The sequence below is a fragment of the Triticum aestivum genome, chromosome 5D (assembly GCF_018294505.1).
Source record: "Triticum aestivum cultivar Chinese Spring chromosome 5D, IWGSC CS RefSeq v2.1, whole genome shotgun sequence".
Lineage (NCBI taxonomy): Eukaryota > Viridiplantae > Streptophyta > Magnoliopsida > Poales > Poaceae > Triticum > Triticum aestivum.
This window is the reverse complement of record NC_057808.1, coordinates 235,504,949-235,523,708: the sequence shown is the minus strand read 5'-3', so window position 1 is coordinate 235,523,708 and position 18,760 is coordinate 235,504,949. Positions and strand designations below refer to the sequence as shown.

At 42.8% G+C, this 18,760-nt stretch overlaps 1 protein-coding gene across 2 annotated transcripts; it reads left to right on the top strand.

The window, feature by feature from the left end:
- Positions 1-8,116: 8,116 nt before the first annotated feature.
- On the top strand, positions 8,117-11,024 carry LOC123124587 (mannan endo-1,4-beta-mannosidase 8). Of its 2 annotated transcripts, XR_006461166.1 has the most exons (6): positions 8,117-8,508; positions 8,820-9,014; positions 9,222-9,344; positions 9,433-9,644; positions 9,768-10,252; positions 10,833-11,024. XR_006461166.1 is itself a non-coding variant. In XM_044545172.1 (5 exons), the coding sequence occupies exons 1-5, from the start codon at positions 8,125-8,127 to the stop codon at positions 10,114-10,116; spliced, it is 1,263 nt and encodes a 420-aa protein (XP_044401107.1). In that variant the 5' UTR covers positions 8,117-8,124; the 3' UTR covers positions 10,117-10,363. The 2 variants fall into 2 exon arrangements, 1 of the variants encoding a protein (XP_044401107.1); XM_044545172.1 differs by lacking the exon at positions 10,833-11,024 and having other exon boundaries at positions 9,768-10,363.
- The last annotated feature ends 7,736 nt before the right edge of the window (positions 11,025-18,760 follow it).

Sequence of the window (18,760 nt, the reverse complement as noted above, 5' to 3'; positions counted from 1 at the left end):
CCATCGGAGACACCTGTAGAGCATCTTTATGATCACCCAGTTACGTTGTGATGTTTGATAGCACACTAAGTGTTCCTCCGGTATTCGAGAGTTGCATATTCTCATAGTCATAGGAACATGTATAAGCCATGAAGAAAGCAATAGCAACAAACTAAACGATCATCGTGCTAAGCTAACGGATGGGTCTTGTCAATCACATCATTCTCTAATGATGTGATCCCGTTCATCAAATGACAACTCATGTCTATGGCTAGGAAACTTAACCATCTTTGATCAACGAGCTAGTCAAGTAGAGGCATACTAGTGACACTCTGTTTGTCTATGTATTCACACATGTACTAAGTTTCAGGTTAATACAATTCTAGCATGAATAATAAACATTTATCATGATATAAGGAAATATAAATAACAACTTTATTATTGCCTCTAGGGCATATTTCCTTCAGATTTCTATGGGAAAAACTTCTTTAGAGCACTTTGGTTTGTAAGAATAGAATCCTACTTCTATGGAGGAATTCTTCTTATCCTCCACATTTCATAGGAAAATAAACATTAGCCTAGACTCAATGGAAAAAAAAATCCTACGATGTGAACCAAATGGCATATCCTTTCTTATTCCTATTCATAGTATTTGAGATACATGTCATCTCATTTCCTATGACTCTTCTATTCCTATTATTTTCCTACCCTATGAACCAAAGGTGGCCTAAGACGCCAGATTTTATACTGCCATCTCTCAATATTAGTAACCCATCTATTTTCTTTAGCCCATTCTGTTGCAACCAACTCTAGAAGATCCTCTCTTTCAAAGCATGATAGTTAGAAAGAAAAGGCCGTCTTGTTCCCCACATGAGCAGCCTCACTAGAGTCAACGAGTAGAGGTGTATGATCGGACAATTCCCTTTGTAACGCATGCATCATTACAAGGGGGAACTTTTGCCCCCACTTCACACTAGCCAATCGGTCCAATTTTTCATATGTCGGAATCTCAAGATTGTTTGCCCCAATATATTGCCGACCTATGAGATCTATCTCCCTCAAATCCAGATTCTCAATAATTGCATTGAATATAAATGGCTGACAACCATCAAAGTTATCATTATTATTCTTCGTCCTCGTACAAATAGTATTAAAATACATCCCACCAACATATGTAGACTCTCCCCACCAGAAATATGAACTAATTCCTCAAGGAACTCAGACTTGAACTCAGGTTGAGCTGCCCCATAGATGACAACCAGGGCCGAGTCGAAGCCGTCAACTTCTGAGCGAACATGAAATTTTATAGCATAATCACTTATCACCATCTTTCTTACATTAAGTGATGCCTTGTTCACCCCAAGTAGATCCCACCAGATCTTCCTCGAGGCGGTAGACAATACCACACAAAATCCAAAACACTCAAAAAAGTGCCAAAAATTTGGGAAGTAAAGTTTGATCTACCGGTTTCTAGCAAAGTGATAAAATCCAACTTTTGTTCCCTATACATTTTTGCTAAGAATCTACGTTTAGCCGAGTCCAGACTACCTCTGCTATTTCAAAAGACGCCTCTCATAACTCATCATTGAAACTTAACTTTGAACCTATTCCTAATACTATGGCGCACAACGGATAGGTCGTATTTTCTAGCTCTTACGAGTACGCCCAACCTTTGTCGTAGGTTTCCGAAAGTCCGCATGACCTTCCTTTCCCTCATCGCCCCTAGAAAAACATGGAACATCCACATGATCTTCCAATTTCATAACATTCATAGGAGTTTGATCCTCGCATAAGTACTCAATCGCCTGAATCCTGAGTTGTTTAACATCGCCCTCATCCATTGGCTTAGTTGTCGTAATAGTTTTTTTAACATGTTCATAGCTCTATACACCTTTGGATTCAATACATCAATCAAATAAGTCATTAATATACCTCAAAACCTCATGACAATTAGCTCCTAAAGAAACCCCAATATTTGCTGCTTTATGTAACATCTCCTCCTCAGAAAATTTAAGGACACAAAAATTCTTATTAACGGCCATACAGGTAGTGGACTCGATGACTCGAAGCTTGATCGCCGTCATAGCACGACCCATATGCAGCTCATCCGCATCCAGCTGGGCTTAAATCCGCTGACTCACGCCTGTCCATCGAGCCAGGGTCCGGTATCCCACCAAAAGCCACTACTGAAGGAAATATGCCCTAGAGGCAATAATAAAGTTGTTATTTATATTTCCTTATATCATGATAAATGTTTATTATTCATGCTAGAATTGTATTAACCGGAACTTAGTACATGTGTGAATTACATAGACAAACAGAGTGTCCCTAGTATGCCTCTACTTGACTAGCTCGTTAATCAAAGATGGTTAAGTTTCCTGGCCATAGACATGTGTTGTCATTTGATGAACGGGATCACATCATTAGAGAATGATGTGATGGACAAGACCCATCCGTTAGCTTGGCACTATGATCGTTTAGTTTATTGCTATTGCTTTCTTCATGACTTATACATGTTCCTATGACTATGAGATTATGCAACTCCCGAATACCGGAGGAACACTTAGTGTGCTATCAAACGTCACAACGTAACTGGGTGATTATAAAGATGCTCTACATGTGTCTCCGATGGTGTTTGTTGAGTTGGCATAGATCGAGATTAGGATTTGTCACTCCGTGTATCGGAGAGGTATCTCTGGGCCCTCTCGGTAATGATCATCACTATAAGCCATGCAAGCAATGTGACTAATGAGTTAGTTGCGGGATGATGCATTACGGAACGAGTAAAGAGACTTGCCGGTAACGAGATTGAACTAGGTATGATGATACCGACGATCGAATCTCGGGCAAGTAACATACCGATGACAAAGGGAACAACGTATGTTGTTATGCGGTTTGACCGATAAAGATCTTCGTAGAATATGTAGGAGCCAATGTGAGCATCCAGGTTCTGCTATTGGTTATTGACCGGAGATTTATCTCGGTCATGTCTACATAGTTCTCGAACCCGTCGGGTCCGCACGCTTAACGTTCGATGACGATTTGTATTATGAGTTATGTGATTTGATGACCGAAGTTTGTTCGGAGTCCCGTATGAGATCACGGACATGACGAGGAGTCTCGAAATGGTTGAGGGGTAAAGATTCATATATTGAAAGGTTGCATTCGGACGTCGGAATGGTTCCGAGTGATTCGGGCATTTTTCCGGAGTACCGGGAGGTTACCGGAACCCCCCCCCCCTAGGAAAAGATATGGGCCTTATGGGTCATAGGAGGGAGGCTAACCAGCCCACAAGGGGCTGGTGTTCCCCCCACAAAGGAGGAGGCCGAATTGGACTTGGGAAGGGGGCGCCACCCCCCTTTCCTTCTCCTACTCCCTCTCCTTCCCTTTTTCCCCCTCCGATAGAAGGAAAAAAGGATGGGGCCAAATCCTACTAGGACTGGAGTCCTAGTAGGACTCCCCTCTCCCTGGCGCGCCCCTTGTTGGACGGCCTCCTCCTCCCCTCCTTTATATACGGGGGCAGGGGGCACCCAAAAGGCACAACAAACAATCTCTTAGCCGTGTGCGGTGCCCCCTCCATAGTTTTACACCTCGGTCTTATCGTCGTTATGCTTAGGCGAAGCCCTGCGCCGGTAACTTCATTATCACCGTCACCATGCCGTTGTGCTGACGAAACTCTCCCTCGACCTCAGGTGGATCAAGAGTTCGTGGGACGTCATTGAGTTGAATCTTTGCAGATCGCGGAGGTGCTGTGCGTTCGGTACTTGATCGGTTGGATTGTGAAGACGTTCGACTACATCAACCACGTTACTAAACGCTTCCGCTTTCGGTCTACGAGGGTACGTGGACACACTCTCCCGCTCGTTTCTATGCATCACCTAGATTGATCTTGCGTGTTCGTAGGATTTTTTTTGAAATTACTGCGTTCCCCCAACAAGTACATCCACATCAGAGAAGCAAACCGGAACAGAACAACCAGCCGTCGGCATGACGGGCAACAACGCCTCTATCGACAGGACCACCGCAAGCGCACCGACCATGAGTTGCACGGGCGATACGCCGCGCCTAGACGTCGTGGCCACCCAGCCACAATATGTTCGATAGTCGCGAACGCAACTGAAGTAGCCGGTCCAAGCGACTCACTACGTCCACATCAGAGAAGCGAACCGGAACAGAACCATCGGTCACCGGCATGACGGGCAATAACACCTTTGTCGGAAGGACCACCGCAAGCAAGCTGCACAGGCGATACGACGTGCCTAGACGTCGAGGCCACCTATTGTTGGGCACGGGCCAAAGTGCCCTGATTTGTCCCGATGTTCACGAATTGGAGGTGGGTTCAAGGGAGAACGCGAGGAACACAACAAACAAGAGGGGAAAACAGGGAGAAAGAGAAACATTCAAGAAGAACAAGTCCAATCACACGTCCACTAGATTAATAACACATAAGATCCACAAGATACATGAACAATCAAAGGAAAGTCGGTACAAGGTAAAGTTCATCCCAAATCCAAAGGAGATGAGGTCTTGAATTCCATGGAGGAATCTTCCCATGTAGGGGTCTTGATATCCTCTTGGGGGATCTTCTCCAAAGAGGCCTTGAATCCACACATGGATCTTCTCCCAGGAGGAATCCTACAAGGGGAGGTACATGAGTTAAGCTCTAATGTGTAGTTCTAATCTTAGCTATCCCTAGAATGGAGGTGGAGGGGAGGTATTTATAGTCCTAGTCATGGAATGGTAGGTGGGAGAAAGATACAAGGCCAAAGGCCCACACATGAGCACACGCAGGCGCCAAACGTCTAGTGGGTTCCGGACGACCGGTGGCTCGCGAGGCACTAGACGTCCGGTATGCACCAGATTTCTGGCAGTTACTCTCGGGTGCCTTGGCACAGGATTTTCGGATGGTGTCGGACGTCCGGTGGCTGATACTTGTCGGACGTCCGGTGGTCGTTGGTCGTCCGACCGCTGTAGCATCTGCCTTCAGCTGCTTCCTCTTGACCGGGTCTTCTGCATCAGGTACCGGATGTCCGGTGGTTGTAGCTTCAACAACTCCGGCTTCTTCCGTCTCCGCTTCCAAGCTTCCTTCGCGGCTGATGTAGTCGTTCCTTGGTGCTTGCGCTCCTCGTCGTCCATGAACCTCGGATAATACCTATGCATGCACACGAGAGGAGTGTCAAGTAATATACCATCCTCGAAAGGGGTAAGTGAACACGTGTAAAGGAGATGATTCACCTTTATGTATGTGAAGCAGATATTGCCTGTATCACTTGCCAAACGGGGGCTCTGACATGTTTTTTGTAGGATGCTCCGCATCACCACCCAACCACAATCCGTCCGGGAGCCGCGAATGCAACTGAAGTAGCCGGTCCAAGCCACACCGACCTAGGGGAGCGTTGTTGGGAGGCCTCCTGCCTTGGCCCCACCTCCACTGGACGAGCAACAACCACCCAAGAGCAGCAATTGGCACAAGCGCTTTAACCGGCCCAAGGAGTGCATCTCACCCAAGAGAGCGTGGTGGAGAGGCCTCCTGCCGCTAAATCCTATTCGGCACCCATAGTGCCGGTTTCTTATTATTCGTAGATAAGGCACACCCCCTCCCTTTATTTGATTCCAAATGGGCCGACCCATCTAACGCAACACGAGAGGGAAGCTGCGTCCCTAGTTTTGGGAAGCTCCGATAAGCTTCCTGGACCGGTTTTGGGAAGCTTCTTGAAGCTTTCGACCAATTTTTTCTGTTTTTGGTTTTTTCTCGACCGGGTTTTGTTGGGTTTTCCTTTTTTTTCCATTTTTCATTTTTTCCAAATGCGTGAACTATTTTCAAATTCATTTTTTTGCAAACCTGTCATTTTTTTCCTAAATCCATGAACTTATTTTGAAAGTTACCATTTTTTAATTTTTGTGTTTTTTTTCAAATTTGCGAACTTTTATTTTCATTTTTGCGAACTTTTTTCAAAGTATGAACCTTTCCAAGTCTTGAACTTTTTTAAAATCCATGAACTTTTTCAAATGCACGATTCTTTTTCAAATCCATCAACTTTTTACAAATCGACAAATATTTCTTTGAAGCGTTTGAACTTTTTTCAAATCCTGCAAACTTTTTTCCTAATTCATTTACTTTTTCAAGTGTTTTCACATCTACCATCTGTTTTTGAACCTGTTAATTTATTGGAATTCCTGATTTTTTTGAAATTTCCTCATTTTCTTCAAAAGTCAATGATCAAGCGATTAACGATCAAAGGTGGACTAGTGAACCACGACCGGTCAACTACTAACCGAGTGACCAGGGAACCGGGAGAACCGAGCGCTTGCCTCGTTGTTGTGCTGGCCCATAGAGGGGGCGCATGACTATCTCTATCGCAAGAGGTCCTCTTCCGGCATTTTCTATTTGGCGCTATGTTTTCGCAAACCGGCGCTACCTGGGCTCGGCCCAACTTCCATTACTCCTCTTCTTTAATCTCTATATAAAACTGCAAAAAAGCCGCGCAAGCTAGGTTTCGAACCAGCGTCGCGCGGTTATCACGCATCTACCTATACCAACTCGACCATTTCACCAGATGTGGTAGCATACATGTTTTTGTCAATTTATTTGTTCTTCTTTTTCCTTTTCCTTTTTCTTTTGCTTTTTTCTCTATCCTTTTTTACTTTCTTGTTTGGAAATTCGTAATAGTTTTCTTCAAATAGATGGACTTCTTCTATAAATCCATGAACTTAATTTTTCGAAACTCGTGAACTTTTTTCAAATTGATGAACCATTTTCAGAATAGGGGAACTTATTTTTCAAATTTGATGAAATTTTTATGATTTTCTGAAGTTTTTCTTAAAATTGATGAACTTTTTTGCAAAATTGATGAGCTTTTTCTCAAAATCGATGAACTTATTTTCAAAATCGATGAACTTTTTTCAATTCACATGAACTTGTTTTCAAAATCGATGAACTTTTTTCAATTTAGGTAAACTTTTTCCAAAATCGATGAACTTTTTTCAAAATCGGTGAACTTTTTTTTAAAATTGATGAACTTCTTTTGAATCCGTAAACTGTTTTTGAATAAATGAACTTTTTCGAGTTGGTGAACTAATTTTTGAATAGGCGAACTTTTTTTTGCATGCTCATGAACTCCATCTGTAATATGTGAAGATATTTTCAAATAATTGGAAAATATAAATGCTATAGTGTAATGCGCAATAAATAACGAGTCTACATTTATATTCTTTAAAGCTTTCGCGCTGTTAATAGGCAATAGTAGTGAGCTGGTGCAGTGGCTAGCCTCTCCGTGTGGAAGCGCGAGGTCGGTTGATCGAATCCCAGTCGGGATGTATTTTTGCCGGTCATTTTTCGCGTTGGTGGTTGCGCGATCGTGGGCCGGCCCATCCAGCGGCTGCTGCGGGCGCCACTTCTCTTGCGGGGCGCTGAAGGCGCGGTATAGGAGCCCCCTCCTCTTCCTGCGTCGGCTCACCTCGACCTGACGCATAAGGCTCGGCCCAACCAGCTAAGAGTCTCTCGTGTATCTTAATATTTCATTGTGTATCATCATGTATCCAAAAATGTTATTTTGGAGAACGAGCTCCAGTGAGCCCTATATTTTAAATAATATCAAAATGTTGTTTTGAAGTTTTACTCTTTTAAAAAAATCAACATGTTTATATGTATGTATATTACACATGTGCAAATTGTAATGCTGAAACAAATGACCATGCGAGTTACAATTTTTTTGACAAAATCGTGATTTTGAAAAGATGAACAATGCATGTATTATTCACTATTAGGAAATCACCATCTTGTCATTTTTTGTATAGCTTACCTGTTTACTTATTTCATCATCATACTTTACACATGTGTAGTATACATTCATATTCATATGATCATGTAGAATTCTTTTAAAAAAATCGAAACTTTAAATTTGATTGTTAAACTATTTAAATAAGGTCGTCTAATGCACCCGGCTCCAAAAATCCACTCTCGTCGTGTATCAGCAAACTTGATCCAAAACAAGTGCATTATTGTTGTTGGTACCCACCGAAACATGATAATACACGTTAATTAACGAAAACAAATGGTATTGTTAACTAAACATTTTGAAGCGAACCACTGATAATGGATCCGGATTCCGGGGACGGTAGAAAAACCACTCGCGCGTTGACTAAATGGTCGATATGATATGTCCCGCGCCCGCCACCGCCTGGAGCACGACGACGCCTCGCGTCCCACTCCTCCCCTACGTCCTCCTCGGCCTCGCTTCCACCGTGATGTCGCAGGAGCCGGACGCGGAGGAGGAATGGGCAGCGGTGGAGGGGCGAGGTGCTCACCTGGTAACGGGGGCGGCGGAGCGCCCCTTCATCATCCACGGGTTCAACACCTACTGGCTCATGTCCTTCGCCGCCGACGAGGCCACGCGGCCGCGCGTGACCGCGGCCATTGCCGAGGCTGCCGGGGCGGGGCTCAACGTGTGCCGCACCTGGGCGTTCGCTGACGGAGGGTACCACGCGCTGCAGACCGCGCCATTCTGCTACGACGAGGAGGTGTTCCAGGTGAGCTGCCTGTGGAGACGGGCACCTGCTTGATGAAATGCATGGGCGGGTAGTGCTTTTCTTGTTAGATCATCAATGAATTAGCTGGATCTTACATTTTATGCCGTGGTTTGGATGAAATTGCTATCTCATTCACATGCCCCACTGACCCACTCGCCAAAAGGAAGACAAGAAAATGGAAACAAGTGAAACTGGATGCTCATCATACATTTCTTAAAGAAATTTGCATTTTTGGTATAAAAGTCTAATCTCTGCAAGGTGTGGCGTTTCTTTGGGTTTTGGTGTCTGATTTTATCATATCTGTTTGCCAGGCGCTAGATTTCGTGGTCAGTGAGGCAAGAAGGTATAAGATGCGGTTAATACTGTCACTATGTAATAACTGGGAAGATTATGGAGGGAAGGCGCAGTATGTAAGATGGGGCAAGGAGGCTGGCGTAGATCTTACTTCTGACGATGACTTCTTCTCTGATCCAACACTTAAAGGGTACTACAAAGCTTTTGTTGAGGTAAATTTCTGGTTTCGTACCTCAAATAGCCACCGAAATGGGTTCCTGATATCTATCATGCTGCGTGACCAATGGAAATCATCATATGCATAGCTATATGAAATGATACCAGCAAATTGTTACTGCTAATTTTAGTTTGCCAGCTCTGAATTCTGTATTCCTGCTGTATCAGAGTTTCAATACTGTGCATATGTTTCCTTTGTTTAGGCTGTTTTGTCAAGAATAAACACAATCACAAATGAGGCCTACAAAGACGATCCTACCATTCTTGCCTGGGAGCTGATTAACGAGCCGCGCTGCCCTTCAGATCCATCAGGCGATACGCTGCAGGTCCTTTATTGTGGTCTTATTTTTGTGAACTTTTATGTTCCATGTTTGTTTGTCCACTGTACATTTTGAAGACATTGGGTTCTTGTAGGCATGGATAGAAGAGATGGCATCTTACGTGAAGTCTATAGATACTATGCATCTCGTGGAGATTGGTATTGAAGGGTATTATGGTCCGTCTACTCCAGAACTTTTGCTCGTCAACCCAGATGATTATTCAGGGCATGTTGGAACGGACTTCATCAGGAACCATCAAGCAATGGGAATTGATTTAGCTTCAGTTCATATTTATTCAGACACTTGGTAAGTCCTCATGTCTGATCCCACAAAACATATACAGCTGAGTAGCTATAGTGGCTAAATTAAAACACTTCATAGAAATATGGAATTTACTATCAGGGCTGAGCTTAGGATTTCTTTTGCTAGGTTGCCTGACTCAACAGAGGAGAGCCACGTTCAGTTTGTGAACACTTGGATGCAACAACATATTGATGATGCAGCAAACTTGCTGGCCATGCCCATCGTGATCGGGGAGTTTGGATTATCACTGAAGGATGGCAAGTTTGAAAATGAGTTCCGCGAAACTTTCATGCAGACAGTGTACAACAATTTCTTGGGCTCTTGGGAGAGTGGAATGATTGGAGGAGGCTGCCTTCTATGGCAGCTCTTCCCTGAAGGTGCAGAACACATGGATGATGGTTATGCAGTTATTTTTGCAAAATCACCATCCACATTCAACCTACTTGCAAATCACTCAAGGAAGCTAGAATGTTGAGATTATGCTGCTTCCCCTTCTCCTGCTACATGGTTTTTCAAGCCAAGAATTTTACTGTAAAGTTGAATGCCTTATGTATATCATGTACCCTAATAGTTGGTCTCTGGTTCAGAAGTATGTGATACCATGAAAAAAGGTAGAGATTGAATTGTGCAATAAAATTTTGCCCCTCCATCCTGCACATATTATATTAAAAAATATCTTTAATATGTTGCATTTTGGTTCCGTTTTACGCATTTGTTTATCATATACGTATATGCATACAAAATTGCATCGAATGGTACAATTCATCTCCAGAACGTTGGGTAAGTGTAATATGGGCATTTGATATTGTGATAGAATCGTTAAGGTTTAATAAAGAGGGTGGATTTGGTGAGCACATGGGCACATGGCCATATATGTTTAATATGTCACTAGCCCTGTCATGTATATAGTTTTCTATTTTTGTTTCTCAATTATTATGGAGGCACATCTCTGGTGTTTGTATTAGAGTTGTAGTTCTGCAAATGCTGCTTCTGTAGAAAACTGCAAGTGTTGTGATCATGGTAGCAAATGCACAGCTGGAATTCCTCAAATATACAATCCTCAAATTATGCAGATGTACATTAAAGATTCCCTGAGGACCATGTTCTACAAATATTGATAGATTTTTTTAGTTTAGTTTGCAGATTTGCATCTTGGAGATTTGACTATTAGATTAAAAATTGGTTCTGCAGCGAAGAAGATGCTCAATGACCGAAAACACACCCGTTGACTTACACACTCCAGGTCTTTATTGGGACAGACGATGGCGCTTAAATTCTGATCTACCGAGTGCCAACTCAACCCTATTCTCGAAAAATTGGCAAATCCTGCTGCACATTAACGTACAAAGGTTGTAGTTGCCATACGTGGTACCAGTATTCAAGTCTATCCGTCAAATAAAATGACAGAAGACTGAGGAAAGAAGATAATTTCATGTCATGAATCAAGATATGTTCAAAATCTATTACTGTTCTTCCAGATCCCTCTAACTTGTTGTTCATGTATATTATACGAATAACTACAGTACTGAGAACTCAATATAAGTCAGAAGCATAGGAGATTTGTTAATATATAATGTGCCTAGTTGCCAGCTTCCACCATGTTTACCCTGTCCTTACCATGTGATTTCAGCTACCAAGCTTGACGAATTTTAGTTATATATGGTACTCCCTTTGTCTCAAAATGTAAGATGTTTTTTGATATTATGACATTGTCAAAAAGCATCAGGTAGTATGTGTGTTTGTTGTATCGTAGATCAACACTTTACTTAATGGAGTCCAAGTATATGAACCGGACCACTATGCGTCTTACAATTTATAATTTATATAAGCGCTTATAAGTTAACCATAAGCGGCACATATTGCAGGGGAGCTGGGCAGGAAGTTTAATGTACTGTACTTGTTCAAGCAAATATTGTGTTGGGTACTTGCTGTGGCTTATAGACAATATTTTGTTTGGTTTTACTTCAATATACTTACAATACTTCAATAATTTTGGTGCTTTGACTGTTTTGTTTTTTGAACTTCTTCAGGGCAATTTAATTATTCTTTTCGTTGTCAGGGAGGAGAAATTTACTTGTTTCTGTTGGCAACTCTTTATTGAACATTGTTTCGTTGCCAACTTCTTTTTGGAGCACTATTTTATTAGCGACTGTTAGGCGTCGGTGCGCCGGCCCAAAGTTTCGGCCGATCGCGCCCCAGCCGCCCGATGCAGTGTATTGGGTCCGTCTGATCTGCATCTCAACCGCAAACTCTTTCTTCTTCCTCTCGGTCAACGCTTCCGAATAAAGGCACGGCTCTGCTCGCGCGCGTCCGTCGCTGTCAACGCTCCTTACTGGCGTCAGTGTGCTTGTTCGCAGCGTGGCCGCCCCCGGTTGCAGCACCCCCCGTCCGCCATTGCTTTCGCCGGCTCCATCGCAAGCAGCTCCTGCCGGCGAAGGGAGTCACGCAAGATTTTGTCTTTTCTTTTTGTTTGTATTTTTTATGTTTCAACTTTTGTATCTTTCGTTTCTATTTTTATTTTCCTTTTTAGTTTTTTAAAGTATTCATCGCATTTTTATAAAATGTTAATCTTGTATTTGAAAATTGTCAAATGTGTATAATAAAAATATTTCTGATGTACACAAAAAAATGTACCATGCGTATGAAAAAATAGTCATCAAAACATGTATTTGAAAAAATGTTACTCATGTATTTAAATAATGTTAAACATGTATACAAAAATGTTTCAGGTGTATAATTTTTTTTGCGGGTCAGGTGTATATTAAAATTGTACATGTGCATGAAGAAATTAGACATCAAAAGTTATGTTCCAAGAAATGTTAATCATGTATGTGAGAAAATGTTTAACCTGTATACAAAATGTTTCATATGTATAAGAAAAATGTACAACATGTAGGAAAGAAGTAGACATTAAAGCGTATATATGAAACGATGTGAAACATGCATAAAGAGATGTTTCTGATGTATTCAAAAAAATTTACAATATGCATTAAAAATGTAGACATGTGTTGAAGAAGATAGACGTCAAAACATATTTTTCAAAAATATTAATCATGTATTTATTTTTTAAACATATATAAAATATGTTCCTGATTTATACAAAAATGTACATTGTCTATGAAAAAACATAGAAATTACAAGATGTATTAAAAGAATGTTAACCATGTACTCCGCTCCATCCTAAAATAAGTGTCTTAACCTTAGTACAACTTTGTACTGAAGTTAGTACAAAGTCGAGACAGTTATTTCGGGACGGAGGGAGTAGTATTTCCAAAATGTTAAACGTGCGCAAGAAAATGTCCTTATGTATTTAAAAAAATGTGTCAAAAACGCTCTTATATTATGGGACGGAGGGAGTACATTATACATGAAAAAAGTGTACCTGTCTTGAAATAATAAAAATGGAAAAATGAAATATATATTATTTGAAAAAATATGACGAAGACAGGAAAGAAAAGAGAAAATAGCAAAAGAAGAATGGAAACATAAAGGCAAGAAAGAAATAGGAAAATGGAAAATAAAGAAAACAAACTTTTTGAAGAAAAACCAGGCTGCAAATTAAAAGAAGTTCAAATACTACAGTATTGGGCCGGCCCGCTATTTCCTGCCTGTAAGCGTTTCCTAATTGGAATCAGTACGGGCGAGAAATAGCTGTCGTGTCTGCGAATATCCTATGTGCCTCTCGTTGCGTCATTTCATCATTCTTTCGCACAGAGTAACCAAGCAAGCGATCTAACTGGGTCCGCACACCTAGATAGCTAAATTCTACTCCCTCCGTTCCAAAATGTAGTGTTTTCTTTGTTTCCGTGCTTCAACTTTGACCACAAATTTAACTAACGAGACCAACTGCAGCGGGAGCAAAAATTATACCAGTGAATTCGTATTCAAAAAAACTTTTCAATTATATAATTTTTTCTCCCGCCGCAGTCGGTCTCGTTGGTTAAATTTACGGTCAAAGTTGGACCTCGAAAAGCGTGGGCGCACTATATTTTAGAATGGAGGGAGTACAACACATCCGTTTGTGGTGAACCTTCTAGAAGGTTCCAACAAACAGGTTTTTGGAACCTTCTAGAATGTTCTGGACCTGTTTTTTCATTTGTTTTTGGAAGTTAACTTTTTAGAAAATGTTCATAATTTCAAAATTTTGCCCACAGTTTTAAATCGTTTGGAATTGAGATAAAGCACTTTTTTTTTCAGAATTTCGAATGTTCAGAAATACCTGATTTTTAATTTTTTTTTTGCATTGTCCCAAAGAATGTTTGGAATTCAAAAACTGTTGAAAATTTTATGGAAATTTTCAGAATTTTAAAATTTGTTCACATTTTAAATAAATGTTTGAAAATATTAAAAAATATTCGAATCTGCCCAATCAGGTTGTTCCCCTATGCGTTGTCCTGTTATTGGACGCACTAAGCGTCTAATAGGAGCACCCGTGTGCGTCTAATAGGGGCACCCGTGACTCTGCTCTGTCTTGATCATTGGCGTCTTTTTTTTACAAAGGAACTAAGAAGGCTAGCGGTGCTATCTTATAGTCAATTAAAAATCGTCCCTGAAAGATGCCTCATTAAAGTACTACGTCCATTCTTGAAATGTAAGTGCATCAACATTCAAGATATTTTTCATGGAAAGTAAAAGTTATAAAAATCATTATTTTTGAAAGAAATGGAAAAATCGATGCCATATTTCATTAATTAAGAATAAGCGAGTTTATGTACAAGAGCAAGGCCATAGCAACAAATAAGGATTACTCTCCCGGAATTACCGAATTACAACTCTAAGATGATCTGCCCCGCTTCTACCCAAAACCCCATCTTTTTAACACAACCAGTTTCTTTCTTGTTGTGCGAGAGAATGATGTTGGGCATTGTGGATTTGTTCTAAGAAAATCCCAGCGTTGCACTAATTCCAAATTTCCCAAGCTACCAGCATCCTCATAGAGAACTGACATTTGAAGAGGAGGTGGGTAATTGTCTCCGGCTCACGCTTGCAAAGTTGTCAAGTATCACACTTAGGCCATCCCCGTCTAGCCAAGCGACCGGCTGTCCAAACCATGTTTTATGTGATAAGCCACACGAATAAGTTGTATTTATGAGGGCCAATGTCTTCCTAATTATAGCTTCTGGATGGTTTATGTGATTTCAACGAATTTGCTGCGTTATGCGGAGGCGATGGAGTAGTACGCGTTGGCCATGAACTTCCATGAGATGGACTCGTGGACACCCTCATGGAGCTAAATGTGCTGCAAGAGCGCCCAAAAATTGGACAAATGGTTGATGTGGTCAATAGTCAGGTCAGGAGAGGTGTCAATTAGGTCCACCAAAGAGTTGTTCCACTATGCATTCTTGACATTCAAACTCTTCTTCTTCAAGGCCGCATGAATAAGAGGGGCAATATGCATCGGGAAAAGGCCACTAAGCCAAGGAGAGCCCCAAAAGTTGGCCTTCACATCGTCGCCAATAGTGAGCTTGGTTAAGGAATGGAAGAGGATCATGTCCTATCTTGTCATCATACCGCTTAACACCGTTGGAAACATCGAGGCTCATAAGATGGTAAACTATTTGGGCGAGATCACAAATTTGATCAAAACCCTATGTCCAACGATAGTGAAGTGCTTCCCCTACCATGATTTGAGCTTGCCAACTATCTTATCTTCCAAGTGTCGGTAGTGTATGCGTTTGACGTTCTTAAATGAAGCGGTAGCCCAAGGTATCTAATGGGAATGCGGAGACCATTTCTAGAGGGCTCGAAATAATGCCATCCAACCAAAACGTTGGTGTCTAATTGGTGCTACAAGACTATTGGAAATTTGTAACAAGGATGATAAACTGACTAAAATTGACAAGGATCTGCTGGAGGGCATCAATGTCCTCCTTTATTAGGCCCAGCGAAATGGCATCATCGTTAGCATACATGCAGTTTCTAAACCGGATTTCTCTCGCCGATAGCTGGTGAAGGCTCCCGAGATTAGTGACCCGGTCGAAGATGCACTATAGAGGGTCGATGTGTAACACCTCGGCTATAGCCACTGGCTCCTGGGAGTTATGCCTGGAAGGATGTGGACTATTCCCACAGACCAACACTAGTCTTTTTTTGCACACTTTATCCTCTCTCATGTGCACCCGGGAGCAACGTCCCGGTCGGTCACCATTCTAGAATCGCTCCAAGCCAATCACTCTTAACTTTGGAGTTCTTTTCGAATGAGCTCCCGGAAAAGAAGGAATGCCTTGTTGATATGAGTAGTCTATCATTCCTATTAAGCCAGACTCTCAGACGATGGCAATTACAAACAAGAAGGGATAAAGCGGGTTTCCTTGCCCAAGGCCACGACTATGACGAGTCGTGTTTCCTGACACTCCATTAAGGAGGATATGCGAAGTGGAGGAAACAAAGAGGGCAGCCACTCAATTTCACAACATTGAAGGGAACCCCCTACGATGCAGCAAGCCAACAAGGAAATCCCATCGAACCGAGTCAAAGGCATTTTATTGTCATGCTTGAGGAGGAGCATGGATTTCTTTGTACGATGCAATTTTATTAATGTACATGTATATTATCTTGTTGTTTTCTAAGACATACAATGCTTGTTATGGCTTCATTTTTGTTTGCACATGGGATGTTTTAGGGCATCTCCTATGTGAATCACCAAACAGACATCACAAAATGTCCGTCGACCGCCGGTGTGTGTGTGTGGGGGGGGGGTCCATCCAACTGTGTCTCCCAAAGGACCACAGACAACAAATTTCCATTGATATTTTAGATTAGTTTTACACAACAAAAGGTCCCCAAAACAACTAATAAAATCTAATCTAATCTGCCCGCGGAGGTGAGGTCGATGACCCGGTGTAGGATGACCCAGCTTCATCGTTGTTGGTGGCCAGTGCGAACGATCAAGAGATGCTGCCGTGTGCCTCGTTGCTATCATCGCCGTGGTGCTTCGGGGCCTCGTCCTCCTCGGCCTTCAGCTCGTCAAACAGCCAGGAGCAACATGTGTTGTTGGTGCGGAGTGTCCGTTGATGCTTTGCATGGATGCGAGCACCGCCCGGTTCATACCGGCACCGTCCGGCTCCGTCTCAATGGTGGCCGAGACAGCAGCATCGGACGCACTCTGCCTCCAGTTGCTTCTCCGCCAAATGATGCTCCTCTAGGATTGCCATGTTATACTGATGCTCCGCGTGCAACATGATGAGCCCGGACGCTAGCATGGCGTCGATGGCCATCGCCTCCTCCACTTTTCGGACGCTCCGCGTGTAGCATGGGATGCATTTGGTTGCTTGCACAGTTTTTAGGCACTTTGGATACTTGTCCCACTAGGGCCTGGTTGAGCATATGCAGGCAGAAAATCAACACTTGCATGTTGATTGGTTGCCTGCATATCCTCTCTCTGCATCGTAGCAACGCTACTATGCACTGTGTTTGGTTGTTCGCATTGTATGTGGTCACATGAGTGCAGGTTGTTTGGTTGCATACGAGCATATAGTTGTGCTCACCTTGTATCCTACTTGGTGAGCTTACCCACTACTACTACACCTTACACATAATCACACCGAGCACACCAACACCACACCACTGCAATGGCGATGAACTAGACGAAGATGATGAAGTTCTTCAACCCAAACTGACGATCCACCTTGCCAACTTCAACACTACTGCATGCCTCCTTTCACACAAACTTGGAGTAAGCTTCTTCTGTTGTCTGTCTGGTCTTAAACTCTCTGTGCCTGCTTGCATGTACCTTGAAACATGTTCATTGCAAACTTCCCATGAACTGTAAACTCCAAGAGCCCTCCTGATGAACGCCGCATACCACTTATCCTAGTAGTGCACAAGAGCAATAAGTTGAAGCACCAAGCAATGAACACACAAACAACACGCAATGGAGTACTCCAGGAGCAAGCAATGAAGCACACAAGCAATGAAGCAGAAGAGAATTAGTAAGCATGCATGATCATACCGCATAACAAGTTGAACATACCACTACTTTGGTGTCATCCTACCACCACATCCAAAAGAGGGTGTAATACTACCCCCGCAAGGTCGTGATCACCGTGAGGGGTTAGTAAATACCACCTCACCAAAATATACAGACCATAAGAATGTTTTCAAGCCCTAACTACACAAAATGTATGTCATCATCATCACCGTCATCCTTGTCGCCATTGCTGTCGAGGATCATGCGCGCTCGCCACCAGCAGAAGCAACACTAGTAGTAGTGCTTTCCTAGCCAGGTCTTCAACCAGAGCACCTAGTGGGCATCTCCCATGGAAACATACCAACACCATGGCTTTGTTGTCCAGCAGGTGGTGAGAGCCGTCATGAGAGCCTCTGGGCTGAAGCTACCTTGCTCCATGACGGCGCCGTAGAGGTCAGGGTGGACGTCGACCGTCTTTCTCTCTTTGATGGTGGTGGCCACCTCCTTCACTGCATGAGTCATGCTGCTGAAGACGGCCAGCTCCTCCTCCTTGAAGCCTGCTCGCTTCCTCTTCCTATCAAGCACATGAACATGCTGACCATCCTTCTCAGGAGCATCAACATTGATGGTGTCTAACTCCTGGTTGTCTGGATACTCGGCCATCGGCGAGCCCAGCGGCTGACTAGAGCCCATGGCATGCTTGCGGGTTGCAAGCCCGAAGGAGAAGATTTGCTGTATCTGGTGGTAGTTCTGGATAGGTGTGTTGAGGAACTCTACGTCCTTGGGGTGAGCCTAATAAAGAAATAGGGCAGAGTGGTTAGTTAGTATGGCAATGGTTTATAGGCTTAAACATCTGGTTAGTTAGAATGGCATGGTTTTTGCCTCCAAAAGGATCGAGCAGGTGTCCTCATCCCATGAAGCACCACTCAGGTCTCTGAGCTTGGTCGCGGTGATCCACCTCGCTCTCCACTTTCTCAGGTGGTTGTAGACCTGGGCCGAGGTGACCTCATGTCCAAATAACTTGAACACTTGCTTTGCAACAACATTCAAGCGCACCTCCTTGAAGCCCTCGTCAATCCTCACCCCACTAACTATGATCTCACACATCTCGTTAAGCACGAAAGCGGAGAGAAACGACTGCATTTCATGTTGTTCTCCTTGCCATCCTTCTTCTCCTTTGCTACTGCCTTTTGAGCAGCAGCATGAGCTA